General features: G+C 57.3%; 1 protein-coding gene across 2 annotated transcripts in view; it reads left to right on the forward strand.

Annotated features, from left to right (window-relative positions):
• ASS1 (argininosuccinate synthase 1) overlaps positions 1-14,108 on the forward strand; it is a 52,121-nt gene that overhangs the window by 34,630 nt on the left and 3,383 nt on the right. For both annotated transcript variants that reach the window (XM_082696037.1, XM_082696036.1), the window contains exons 13-14: positions 6,897-7,028; positions 11,869-12,025. In XM_082696037.1, the coding sequence (XP_082552163.1) occupies positions 6,897-7,028; positions 11,869-12,025 (289 nt within the window). The remainder of the gene's footprint in view (positions 1-6,896; positions 7,029-11,868; positions 12,026-14,108) is intronic.

Raw genomic sequence — 14,108 nt, forward strand, 5'->3', positions numbered from 1 at the left:
GGGAGAAGCAAGCTAATTGAAACTCTCGGGGAAGGCCTTGTCAGAACAATGTAATTAATCAGCTGCTCCCTTCTGTCCTCGGTAAACCTTTGCCTCCGACCTGTATTAACATCTGATTAAAGGTCCCTTTGTCTCAGTCTGCCCTTGGGAGACGACACAGTGTAAATCATACAAGGCACACCAGAGAGGAACCTTGGGGAGCCACAGACCAGCGCCATCATTTTACAGGAGGGGAAACCAAGGCCAGGGCTGATGCCCTGACCCACACAGGCACAGAGTGGAGGCTAAGAGCTAGAACTCTGGGGTGGGGTAGACCTCGGTTCCAGCCCATGTTTGATCGTGGTGCCCAGTGCAGGGGAGATGCCCCATAAAGGGCAGTGGCCCCAGGGGCAGGCAGAAGGGTCAGAGGCAGCCTGTGCCCTCTGGGAGCTCAGAGGTGTCCTCGATGGCACCTGCCATCAAGCCTGTCCCCGCGCCGTCACTGACTGACTGTGGCTGTGTCCCAGTGGTGCGAGTAGTTACTACCAATGGACCAGGATTGCACTTGTGGTGAAAATGAATTGCCTTGCCGGGTAAGGATGGGCCCGAGGTCACTCCGTGAAATGCCATCCTGCTGGGTAGGGACAGTCGGGTAAACTTGAACTGAAGGGGTGGTGATGAAGGCCTCAGCTAGGCTGTGCCGCGAAGGCTTCCTGGAGGTGGTGGCAGGAGAGGAGGCTGGTAGATGTGCAATGGAGAGGATGGATCAGGAACATTCTGGAAGATTGGGAGAGAAGGTGGGGGGTCCCCTGAGGTGGTTTATAAGGGCTGAAGGGGACTGAGCCCCTGGAGCCTGAGGGAGGCAGAGGGTCTGGACTCTGGTGGCAGACGTGAGTCCCCATCTTGGCCCCAGCACCACCGCAGAAGAAACTTAGCCTCCTAGAGCCTCAGTTTCTTTATCTGTGAAATGGGTTGTTGTATGGATCAAATACAGAGCGCTCTGAATGGTAGACTACTACCTTTTCCCCAGAGCTGGGCGGCGTCATCACCCCTGAAGTTCAGAGCCTTGAGACTGGCAGTCAGCTCGGACTCCCTTGACTTCTAACCACCCCCCAAAACCCCACCAAGGGAAAGGTTCCTGGAGCTCGGCCTTTGCAGTGACCAGGTACTCTATGTGTACCTGTGGGGGTGGGGGGGGCTGTCCCTACTTGCAGGGAATTTAGCCTAAGGGTTGTACAGTCTTTGGGGAAAACAGGATTTGGAGTCCTAGGAGCTTGCTGTGTGACCTTAGCATGTTACTTGCCCTCTCTGTGACTGCAACTTATCAAAGGTGGGGTGACACCAGGTGATCTTCCCCCAGAAGTTGTAACTGGCCTGTTTTGTTATTTGGGTTAGAGGGGTAAGAGAAGAGGGTTGCTTCATGAGTTTAGGGTGATGTCCTGTTTTCATGTCTCCGCTCCGAGTGATTCATCATGAGGAAGCTTGAGCAGGCACAGTAAATGAGGGTGTTGGGGGTGTCCACGTCCCACAGTTTTTATTAAGTCTACGGAAGCTGTTCATTGTCAATGATGTTGAGGGCAGAACAGGAAGATGCTCGTGTCCGTACCTCCGTATACGAGGGGGAGATGGCCTTTGTATTGATCTTACAAAGCTTGTAATTGAAACTTAAACAGCTTGTATTTTTTTGGGGGGGGGGGGTGCAGGGGGGAGGTGGGTGGGGAGTTGGGCAGTGTTAGTGCCCTGAGTCTGGGGTGGTCACGGGGTCAGAGGGCCAGGGGGCTGGGGCAGCTGCAGATGGAGTCGCTCTTGCTGTATTGTGGCTGTTGGCATGGTCATTATCACATTATCTTTTTAACTCCGGAGGGGGGCTAATTAAGTGAAGTAAATGAAATCAGTGGGGAGGAGAAGGGGGGCAGGGCAGGGCAGGCAGGAGGGAAGTGGGGAAGGAGCTGGCTCCTGTCCTTCCGCTCACCTTCTCCCTCCTTCTCCAGCCTGCTGGGCTCTCTCCTTAGCTCCCAGTTCCGTCTCACCACTGCCTGCCACTGCCTCTTCCCTCTACGGACTCCCTCCCCCTCCTCCTCTTTGCCTACTTCTGGTCTTCTCTCCCCGCCCCTCTCTCCTGCACCCTTCCCATCTGTCTCCCACTCTCCCCTCCCACCTCACTTCCTCCTGACTCTTCCACTTGCTGGCTAGGAAGAAGCAAGGGTTGCCCACCCACTTACCCACCTGCCTGCCCACCTGTCCAGGCCTCCCAGAGGCTCTGCTCAGATGGAACGTTCCAGATGGGGAGTAGAGGGAGAGCTATGAAACAAAGCTGTCCGTACCCTCAGAGGCCCACCCAGATCCCCAGACTGGGGCCTGCAGGGCACCTGGAGCATAGAGGATGGCTAGAGACCCACCATGACGTACCTCCCCATCACTATGGCAACCGCCTCCATCCGAGGCCCTGGTACCCAAGAGGGGAAACCCCTGGGCTCCAGCCAACCGCCCCTCTCCGGACCTTTCCACATCTCTTCCTCTAGATACTGCTTTCCCAAAGGACCAGAGCCTCTGGTCTGGATGCCCTAACCCACACCCCCCCACCCCGACCCAGACCCCAGTGGATTGGCGGATCCCACCCTGTTCTGCCAGGTCGTGCCATCCGGTTAACCCAGCAGCCTCAGGAACAGAGGAGACGGATTTAAGCCGCAGCAGTGTTTTGGTCCCCACCTCTTCCTCCTTGGTCACTCTCCACACACCCCCACTACCCCCCCCCAGCTCCTTGCCCTTTTCCCATCCCCCCCCCCTTGGCAGTAATTATGGTGTGATTGAAGCTGCTCCACGGAGAACCGCTGACACCTCTGTCTTTTTCCTGTAAACACGGGGAGATGAAAATAGACACTTGGAGCCGCTGTGCGTGTCACCGCGAAGATGTCTGTTGTCTCTTCCACCGCGACAGCGAGACTCACCTGTCATCTCCTCCTTCTTTTTGCGCAGTGGTTTGTATGCCGACTGTCAAAAGCCCCAAATCCATAGTCTTTTAGCATCAGGTTTCTGTCACTGGTTTTTTTTAAGTCATTTTTTCCCAGAAGGAGTACACAGAAATCATCTGTAGCCCCCTACCCCTGCAGAGAGGAGCAGGAGGATCTTTCAAGTGCTTGCACATGTACACACACACATACACACACACACACACACCAGCAGCAGCCTGAAAACATCTTTTTGATCAGTCACAATTAACTTTAACACCTAAGAAAAGGAGTATTAATTGTGCGGTGCATTTGAGGGCTGTGGCTTTTTTTCTGGCCCCCAACGCTTCCTGCCATTGTCTAGGAGGGTTGATGGCCATGAGGCTGGTTCTGAGTCTGCAGGAGTGTGCAGCTCTGCCCACTGGAGACACTGCGCCTTTCCCGGGGTTCGGCTCTCGTGGGCCAACAGCAGGTGGCCCTTGGGCAGGTCCTGGCTCTTGCTGGCTGGTAAGTATAGAGGACCTCCCGGCACCCTGCGCACAACCATTGTCGTCCCTTCTCTGGGCTGCTGGGAGGTGATGCTGTGGAGTCGGCCCCGGTCTCCTAGAAACAAAACCATCCGCGTGCCCACCACATCAGGGGGATAGTGTGTCTGGGGACCTCCCTTCTGGGCAGGTCTCAGTGGAAGAGAGAAGGAAGAGCAGTTTGCTTGGGGCTCAGAAGGTGCCTGAATTGGGCCAAGGTCATGCAGCAAACCTGAGCTGGGAACAAGGTGAAGGCGTCGGCTTTCTGAGCCTTCTGGTCCCCAGCCTCAGCCCTGCAAATACAGCTGGGACTGTGTCCCAGGCCTGCCCCAGCTGAAGACAGGAAAGCAAGGAGTCCGATTCCCTGGGAGCTGAAAGCAGGGGGCCTCCGGCTCTCAGCCTGGCCGAGCTGGCACTGTTGAGACTGTCTGTGCCAATATACAGACAGCCTTTGAGAGTTTCTGGGTTTTTCCGAGACGTAGCAAAACTAAATCATTAGACGGCCTGTCTCTGATTCAGTAAAAGCTCTTAGTATGTGCCGGGAAGAAAGACCAGTAAGTTTCTGTCCGTGTGGCTCGCTTTAGGTGGCTCGTGGGAAGTTACCGTACTTCCGGTGATGAAACTTCTAGGGGAATTGGGAACTTGCCCTTTAACGTGGTGGTCGCTCGTGTCTGCCATGCTGAAGGCAGACATTTCTAAATGTTCTACAAATGTCTTTGTAAACAGGTGGCTGAACCATTGCGCCTTTCCCCGTGGCCTGGGGCCAGCGGGAGCCACTTGCTTGTGGCTCCTTCCTGTCCCCTCCCAGGAGGAGCCCTGACTTCTGGGCTGAGTTTTTGCAGGTTTCCCATGACTCCCCGTTTTCACGCTCTTGGCTCTTCTCAGTCTCCCCTCCACCTCCCCCTCCAACAGCCTTTCTGGGTTGGGGCTCCCAGGCGCTTGGTGGAAACAGATGACAGAGCCCGTGTGAACTGTGTTTGCAAGAGTGACAAGGAGGTTGAGCCAGGACTCTGGGCTTGGGGCCGGTGCGTGAACTTGGTACACTGGTGTTTTTCCTGCTGGGGAGGCCATTTGCCCCCACAAGGTCACAACGGGATCAGGACAGCAGATTGGCCCAAGAGCCACACTAATGAAACAGGACAGGCTCTTCTGCAGGTGGGGCTTTAACACGTGTGTCCCCCCCTCCCCGAGACCAGGCTGTCAGGGGTTTGTGGATAAGCCCCTAGAGAGGCTCTTTCCTGCTCGGGAACACTTCAGAGCTAGGGTGGGAGCCCAGGCTGGTCCTCCTTGGTTCCCCAGATTTGCATTCCCGTCCATGACCCGGGGAGCATAGGGTCGCTTGGCCAAAGGATCTGAGGGGCAACCTGGAGCAGGGAAGGGACAGCCAGGTGCTTCTCCCACCGACCTTGAGCAAGTCACTTCTCTCCCAGGACTTCAGTCTGTCTATCTGTAAAATCGATGTTGGGGCCAGACTGGCATTTGAAGGACATCTTGGTGGAGCCCGGGCTCTGCAGAGAAGCCTCTGCTCCCCGTGGTGGGGCCTGGGCTCTCTTCTTCTGTGTGCTAGGCTTCTGCCAAAGACGGAATAAGGGGTTTGCAGCTCAAGTTAGAATGGGGCACCAGTGGTCTGAAAGGACCTGTCCTGGCAGCTGACATTTCTCCAGTTCCCGGAGTGGAAGTCGGAAGACAGGAAGGTCCCTTAGAGGAGGATGAGTGACCGCACCCTCAGCCATGCCCCGGGGGCTTTGGGCTCCAAGGTCAAAAACAATCTTCTGATTTGGGGGGTGGGGGGAACAGGTGGTTTAAAACTCTTTTTTTTAATTGTGGTGAAATGTACATAACACTGACCATTTTACCCATTTTGAAATCTGCGGTTGAGGGGCAGGAAGTACCTTCACTCAGTCGTCATCCCCAGAATCCCCCAGCATTCTGTCTTCCCCAACTGAGAACCCCCCAGGTAGGCCCCACAACCTCCCGCTGCCGCCTCCTCCCCCACCCCCTCACCCCCGCCATCTCACGTCCGGTCTCCGTGAACTCCATGACTCTGGGGACCTCCTCGAAGTGCAATCGGGCAGTATGTGCCTCCCCAGGCCCAGCACGCTGCTCTCCAGGTCCGTCCCCATAGTAGCAGGTGTCAAGAATCCCCTCCTCTTAGAGGCCGAGTAGCAGCTTACCTGTTACATGACTGTGCCACATCCTGTTGTCCGCTCAGCCGGTGATGGACATTTTGGTGGCTCCTGTTTTGGCTACTGTGAACACGGGTGCACAGATCCTTTCTGATTTCTAAAGCAACCAGTGTGGAAGGACTGATAAATTTTCGGGATCACTGTGTCCCTTTACCGCTGTAAACATGATGTGGTGGGAAGAAAGGAAGCTTTCAGAGTCGCGTCGGTGGGATGGGGACTGTTCCTGCTGCTCTCCCATAGGAAGAGCGGACGCAGGGCAGGTGTGCCCATGGTCCGCTCAGCGCGCTCCCCTGATTTATTCGAGAGGGTCTGGCCGTGTGCGCATGGGCAGTCCTGCCTCCCGTGCCTCAGTGTCCTCAAATCCGGCGTGGGACTCCTCATCAGACCTCTCTCCCAGCCAGGACCATGCTCAGCTCAGGGTCACTTTGGAGACCTCCCTCCCCCTGGGTCCAAGCAGGTTGTCTAGGAGGTAGAGACACAGGGCCCTGAGGTCATCGGGAGGCGGCTCGAGCAAGACCCTCTTCCCACAACCTTCTGGGTGGGGGCCCCGTCATCAGCTGACCTGCGGGGCAGCAGCCAACACCGGTCAGGGACTTGGCGCCTCCATCCCGGTCCCAGCTCCTCACCGGGCCCTCCCCATGTCACAGGTGAGACTCAGTGCCATATCTGTCTCCTCCTGGGCTCGGTTTCCCCATCTGCAGGTGGGGTTGGTGCGGGAGCCCACCAGGGCCCCGGCGGCCACAGAGGTCAGGGTGTATCTGCAGAGACATGGCTGGCAAGGGAGCCGCCGGCTGAAGGTGGCATGTGTGTGTACACACGTGTGTGCATGTGTGTGCAAGCGTGTGCACAGCTGTCCCCTCCCCTGGCTCCCCAGTAGAAGGGAGGAAAGGATATTTGGGGCCCTGGGCTCCACCGTGGTTGGTTTAATTACAGGTTTTCAGCCGCGGGCCGGTGGGCACGCGTTGGGAAGGAGGGGGAGCAGCTCCGAAACCCTGTCATTTTCCAGCGTCTGAGGGCCTCTTCAAAGGGGGGCATCCAGACATTTTCTCCACAAGCCGCAGAGTGGACTGTCGTGGCCCCAGCATGAGCATAATGACAGGCGCATTTTGCAACAAGCTGGGAGTGAATGGGTCCGACCGGCTTGTCTCCTGTCAGACGAGTCATTATTATTTTTTTTTTTTTTGTCATTTGCTGACAGTTTGGGTTTCATGCGTTTCTCTCTTTTTTCTCCTTTTCCCCCTGCCTGGAAAAATGGCTAGGTATCTACGAGACCCCAGCAGGGACGATCCTTTACCACGCTCATTTAGACATCGAGGCCTTCACCATGGATCGTGAAGTGCGCAAAATCAAACAGGGCCTGGGCCTGAAATTCGCTGAGCTGGTGTACACAGGTGCGTAGACCACCACCGCCCCCGCCAGGTGAACAGCACCCTCCTCCCTGCCCACGGCCATCCTCACAGGAGCCCGACAGGGGCAGGTTGGAGGGGGTCGAGCCAGGGCAGGGGACAAGGAGTTGGGGGCGCTGACGGCACCTGCCTCCTTCACTTACGGGGTGTGCAGTCCCCAAGACAGCCGGCTGCCTTTGCCCGCTACGATTTGCACTACTTGGGCAGTGTCACCCCTCGGGTGGCCCACTGTGACCCAGCACGCACCCTCTGGGGACATGAGCCATCCCGAGGGTTCCTCCCAGCGTTCCTAGGAGAGCAGCAACCAGCCTCTTCTATAGATGAGGAAACGGAAGGCTCAGGGCTAAAGGACCTTGTACAAAGTTACATAGCCGGAGTGGTCTAGCTGGCTTTGACCCCAGGCTGGGCTGTGACCAGGCAGAACCTGGAGCTGTCACAAACAAGGGAAAGCCTGCCTTGACCAAGAACTTGGTCCTAGGCCTGGGCATTGCCTGAGCCAGAGGTAGCCCATGCATGCAATGACATTAGCACATCGTATGGCGGGTGGTCCCCATGTCACAGGTGAGACTCAGTGCCATATCTTTCACAGGTCTGGAATCCAGGCCTCCTGACCGCAAACCCATCCCTCACTCCGTGTCGCGGGGGTCCCCAGATCCAGTCCACGGCCTGTTTTTGTTCAGCATGCAAGCGAAGCCGTGGGGTGTTTTGGGGTTTTTTTTACACATTTTTAAAACAGTTGGGGGAGAAACTGTTTATTAATAGTATTTCATGTCCCATGAAAATGATCGGAAACTCAAATTCCAGTGTCCATAAATAGCATCTTGGTCACGGCCACGGACACTGGCTTACATGTTGTCTGTGGTCGCTTCTGAGCGACAAGGGCAGAGTTGACAGAGACCACATGACCTGCCGAGCCTAAAACATTTACTGTCTGATCCTTTCCTGAAAATGTTTGCTGACCCTGCTCTGTCACATGAGAAGTCCTATCCAACGGTCCTTCTGAGTTGCTGTGGGGGCGGTGGGGGACATGCTGCCTCGAGGCCTGCACGTCAGGGAGACTGGGGAAGACTGGGGAAGTGCATATTCGTAATCCCTACCTGGGATCAGCCTCCACTGCCCTTGCCTGGTCCTCTCTTCCCCTCGGAGGTTTTATTTCCTTTGAAAGCTCCTAATCACTGTAACTCATCTTGGGATTTCAAGTGGTTGGTGATTTCTCCCTCCCATTGTATCTGGCAGCTTTGAAGCCCCCCCCCCCCCCCGTGCCCCCAGGTACCGACAGGTGTTTAAATACCATTGTCTCCTGCAGCCGCTCTTGCCCAGTGGGGTTTCAGCAGAAAGGTGGATTCTGGTTACAAAGTAGGAGAGTCATTAAGCCTGGAGGGCCCATAGGGGAGAGCACCTGGCCCGGCCAAGTGGAGGCAGGCGGGACTGTCTTGCTGCAGGACTCTGAGCTAGGCACTCACCGACATTACCTGATCTCGGCTGCACCAAGGTGAAGAAGCTGGGCCCCAGGCAGGCCAGGACACCTGAATAAGGTTGCATGGCTGATGGGCTGGGGCTTGGAGCCCAGGACAGGCCGGCTTTGGAGGCCAAGCCTTCAGCTGCTCCAGTAGACCCAGCGGGCGGTGGGAAGGTGGGCTGGGGCCCTTAGGAAAGGGAGATCAAGGGGTCCCTCGGTGTCTGGGGCACAGCCTGGCCTGCCGGCTCAGTGCCTTTACACCTGACTGCCGGGGTGGAATCCTTGTTCTGTTACCCACTGAGCCCTCCAAATCCCCAAATAAAGTACAGTGATTAGAAGCTTTCAACGGATTATTGATACTCGCCTTCCCAGGTACCCGTGATGTCATCAGGCCCCTGTAGATGTCTGCTTGGCCTCGGGCAACAGCCTGTCCCTGCCACAGCTTGGAGGGGGTGCCTGATGTGCTTTCTCACGTTAGGGAGACATGACCGTTACCGAGCGGGTTAAGCTAGCTAGTGAAGCTCCCTGTGCCTCCGTCTCCTCATCTGCGGAGTGGGGATCGTAACTGTACGTGTCACACAGGGAGGACTAACTACATAAACATTTGCAAAAAGCATCTAGAACTGGGGAAAATGCAATTTCAGTGTGGGTTGATAAATTACAAAGGCCTGGAGTGGTTTCCGAGGCTGGAGTCAGGGACCGGGGACCTTGCCTTGGGCTGGGTTTATGACCTCGACTGGGTCTGTCTCTCCTGAGCCTCATTTGTCCTCCTGTAAAATAAAGGGCACCAGGCCAGATCTCTTCTCGCCACTCTGCTGTGACACTTGGCTTCCTCGGAAACACAGAGAGGGAGACTGAGGCACTGAGAAGCCCTTCTACCTCGGCCCCACAGCTAGATGCCCTGTTCATCATCCTGTTCCCACCCCATCCCCATGTTTCGCTGAGGGCTTACACAGACCCCCTTCCCCCAGCCAATCCGTGGGGTCACCCTGGCAGCACCCCAGCTTCAGGACCCATTTCCTTTGGGGCACATAGCTCACCTCCTCTCTCTCGGCTGTTTCTTCAGCAGGAGGACGGGGTGACACACAGCTTGTACAGAGAGGGCTGTTGTCCTGATCCGCACAGTGCTCGGCCCTCCCCCAGACCCAAGACACCCATGCAACATGCCAAGCTCCCTCTCCCTCTCCCCAGGCCCCCGGGGTCTGCTGGGAAAAGAAATCTGAGTGCAAGACCCCCATGCAGGGGAGGTGGGAGATCCTGAGATAAAGCCCAGGCCAGGTGCTCCCACGTGGGTTTCTGCCCAACCCCCCCCCCCTTATCTCTGGCTCCATCTCCTCCCTGTCTTCCAGGCTGAGAGCTTAATGGTCTAATTATCCTGACTTGGCAAGAAGGCCAAACCACTGAGGCATGGCGGGGTCTGGGGGCCATCAGTGTCCCCTCTCATGGGGGTGCAGCCCAGAGTCAGGAGTACTTTTCAGGATCTCACTGTGGATGGGGACCTCTCTGGGTGCCCGTCTCCCTGTATAGGGGGTCGGGGGACTGGCGGAAGCCATATTCAGATCTTGAATTTTTAAAATGCTTAATGCTCAGCCTGCATCCCATCTGGGAATCCATCTAACCCCCGACCCGGAGGGTTAATAATATCTCACTGGGCAAGTGAGGAACCCAGGTGCAAAGAGGGTACATTGCCTGTCAGTGTAGAGCAGGAGACAAACCCAAATGACAGGAGGCCAGGGGGTGGGGACCCAATCTCCCCTCTCCCTGCCTGGCCCTCCCCCACCCCTACAAGCCACCAGACCCTATCCCAGAGAAGGCCTGCTCCCCTTTCCCACGGAGAGCCTCCGCAGGTGCCCCCGGAGGCCGGGCCTCCAACAATAGCCCTGGACCCGGGGCTGACCTGGCCCTTTATCAGGGCAGGAGATCGCGCACCATCTGGCCCCGCAGCTGCCCAGGTGGGCTCACCTTCCCAGCTCCGTTTCAGGGAAATTCTACCCCTCAAGCTGGCCCTCCCCCAGGCCTGACCACGGCCCGCCCTCCCGCCACCGAGACTAGAGAGGAGATGGCTGTCTGCACAGCTGAGCCCGTTGGTGCTGAGGTACTGGCCCCGGAGCAGCCGGGAACTGAGCACACAGCCTTTGGGGCCTGAGGGCTCTGGGGACAGAGTGTGGGTAAGAGGCAGGGGCGGGGGATAGCCCATTCCCCAGGCACCTTGTATACTGACGGATGCTCCTTCCACAGGAAAAGTCCCAGATTATCCTGTGAGGCCGAGCTGTTCTTTTTCTTTTAAAGATTTTACTTATTTATTTGATAGAGCATAAGCAGGGGCAGTGACAGGCAGAGAGAGAGGGAGAAGCAGGCTCCCGGCTGAGTAGGAAGCCTGACTCGGTGCTCGATCCCAGGACCCCAGGATTATGACCTGAGCCGAAGGCAGAAGCTTAACCCACTGACCCACCCAGGCGCCCCTATGCTGAGCTGTTCTAATGTAGGTCCACCCCGGGCCTCTCACTGCAGCCTGTGTGTGATCTTGGAGAAGCCTCAACTTCCCCAGCTCTTACCTGCTCGCTCAGAAAAGAGAGAGGTGAAGAGGGTTTTTCTCGCAGGACTGTTTCTGATGATGCAAAGAGCTGGCCCGGGGGAAGAATGTAGCCTGCGCTCCGTACATTCAAGAACTTGCATAGGAAAGTATTAGCAGCCTGTAGACCGTTTACGGACGTCCGGGGGTGGGGGCAGAGCGGGGGGCTCTTCCTGTCTGTCGGGCAGATGCCCAGGGCCTCCACACCCAGGAAGCCCACTCACTGGTCCTGGGAGGGAGGGGTGCTGCATCCTCGCCACTCCGTAGATGGGGAATCGAGGCACGGAGCGGTGAAGCCCACGCGCTCACGGTCTTTCTGACCCCGAACCGCCCACCCAGCTGCCCCCGCTGGGTGCTCGCATCGCTCAGCCTGGGCTCGCACACACATGTCTGAGTCTTAGCGGAGCTCTCCTGCCCCACAGCTGTCTTCAGGACCCGAGCCCCCGTGGGCAAATGACAGCATCCCTTCCTGGCTGACTTCCCACGGTCTGGCCCCTGTGGTGCCCGACCGCATGGCATGGGGCCGAGGTTACCTCCCCGCTTCCTGAGCCTTGGGTGGTGACTGTTTGCGCGAGGGCGGGGAGGGCCCTCCTTACCCACAGGAGACCTGCAAGGTCACAGACAGGCACACGGCTTGTTCCTTGATGCGACTGTTCACCAGTGTGCTTTAGGCCAACGGCCAGCCCCGAGGTCCCCCGTGATGGGCTGAGGCTCGGGGTGCCCTCCCCGGACCCCCAGCCCCGGGCCGCAGCCCACTGGGCCTCCCTGGCTCCCTCGCTGTTTCCTCCCCGCAGGTTTCTGGCACAGTCCCGAGTGCGAGTTTGTGCGCCACTGCATCGCCAAATCCCAGGAACGCGTGGAAGGCAAAGTGCAGGTGTCTGTCTTCAAGGGCCAGGTGTACATCCTCGGCCGGGAGTCCCCGCTGTCCCTCTACAACGAGGAGCTGGTGAGGTAGGTGCCCCCCGCCCCCAGGCCCCCCGGCTGAGGAACAGACTGACCTCATGGCCAGCGTCGCTGCCGACCAGCTTTCTCCACAGAGACGCGCCGAAGCATGCATGGGACGCGGGGGAGACAGTCACCAGGGGAGTCAGTACCGCCCCTACCCCTGGGCCTTCCAAAGGCACCCGGCAAATGGTCACCTGAACGTAGAATTAGGCAAGATGGCGTCGGGCTGTGCGGAGGCGCAGGAGAGGCTGGCTGGGTATATAACGGGTGTGGAGAGGCTTCCCTGAGGAGGTCACCTTGGAGCCGGGCTCCCAAGGACAGGAGCTAAGCAGGTGGAGAGGGAGCAGGAGGTTTCCAGGGGCACCGACATGTGCGGAGGTTCTGGGCCTTGGAAGAACATTCCAGAACATCCCAGGCAGTACAGGAACGCCGGGAGCCAGACCTCAGAGCGTGAGGGTCCCGGGGCCAGATCTTAAAGCGATGGAGCCGTCAGACCTGTGCTTTTCAAGCTGCTTCTGGCCATTCTGGAGAACTGATTTGGGCGAGGTGGGCATGAGAGAAACAGGTTTGACAACTGGTTAAGAGGTTAAGAGTAGAGAGGGCTTGGATGCGGAGGGAGATGAAAAGGTATGGAATCGTCTGGCATACGCAGTTGGGCCCCCGTGGGTGGCAGTTTCCAAAGTGAGGGGGTTCTTGAGGGAAGATCCTCCCTGTGGGCTCAGACACCTTGAGGGTGAGCCATCCTGGAGACGGACCAGGAGGGTATCTGGCCCAGCCCGTGGACACACAGGTCTAGAGTGGAGGAGAAAGTGGGGGGAAGACAGGGCAGGGTGGCAGACATCTCGAGGTTTCCCAAAGCCAGAAGGAAACCGGCCAGGAGGGGAGGGTCAGAGTGAGCCTGGAAGGGAGCCAAGGAGGGGACTTGAGGCCACGCCAAGGGTGCTGCCCAGGCCCCGGGACAGTCCAAGGCAGCCCGAGCTCTTGAACTGCGCCTGCACTTGTGCACGAGAGTGTGGCCTTTACTGAGGACCACAGCATCCCCTTGGGAGGTCACCCGGCCACACAGGAGGTCGGGACCGACAGCCCCACCTGACGCAGGTCCCAGGCCCAGCTTAGCCCCGGCGCAGGCCCGTTGGGAATTAGCGGGCGAGTTTTGTTGGGTGGTCAATATATTTCCCTCTTTCCCGTCCTCGCCGCGTTGAGCTTCTCCCCCCTTCCATCTTTCTAAACACTTTATAAGCCATAAATATAACTGAATCAGTTTAGATCAGTCGGGGTAAATGTCAAATTATCTTCTCTCTTTCTCTCTCTGGCTCTTTCCTCCCTCCCCCTCCGAATCAGCAGCCTCTAATAATCTGCCCAACCCTTCATTAAACCTTACAGCCTCACTCAGGGAGATTAAATGAAGAAAGTAAAAAGGGGAAGGAAAAAAAGAGAGAAAAGCAGGCGCATTTATTCTCACTGTGTCTCCGACCATTTCCCCTTTCTTTTTGATTTCTACATCGCTGACTTGAAAGCCCTTGAGTGACAGCCTCGCAGGGACCAGCAAGGAAGCCGCGAGAGGTAACAGAACTGGAAATGCCGTGGCACAGTAGGTAGAAAGTAACGTAATTATAGAGCAGGTCAGAGCCACTCGAATGAGCAAAAATAAAAGCACAGAGGTTTTCTGTAGACCGTCAGGGGAGGTAAAAAAAAAAAAAAATCATTGTAAACTCTTTTTCCACCACCAACCCCCCCACCACCAACCACCACCCCAAACCACAGTTTTAAAGAGAGGTTTCTCGGCTCCCAAGAAGCACCTCTGGGAGGCCTTCTTCAGCCTCGCACGCAGGACAAGCGTGTCCCCGGACGTGGGCCTCTCTCTGCCGGGGCCGCCGGGGCCGCCGGGGTGTCCGGGGAGGGGAGCGGGAAAGTTTGTTTTGACAACGCGCGCGTGAGGTGGCAGTGAAAAGGCAGATGAGCGAGGAGGGGAGCTGGAAGGGGCCCTGAGCCCTGGCTTCTCCCTGAGCAGAGCACAGGGATCCTCCCGAAGGGGACGGGTGGCTCGGACAGTGCTGGTGCGCGCCACAATCTGATTCACGTGGGGAGG

This window comes from Mustela nivalis (genome assembly GCF_964662115.1).
Source record: "Mustela nivalis genome assembly, chromosome: 13".
Lineage (NCBI taxonomy): Eukaryota > Metazoa > Chordata > Mammalia > Carnivora > Mustelidae > Mustela > Mustela nivalis.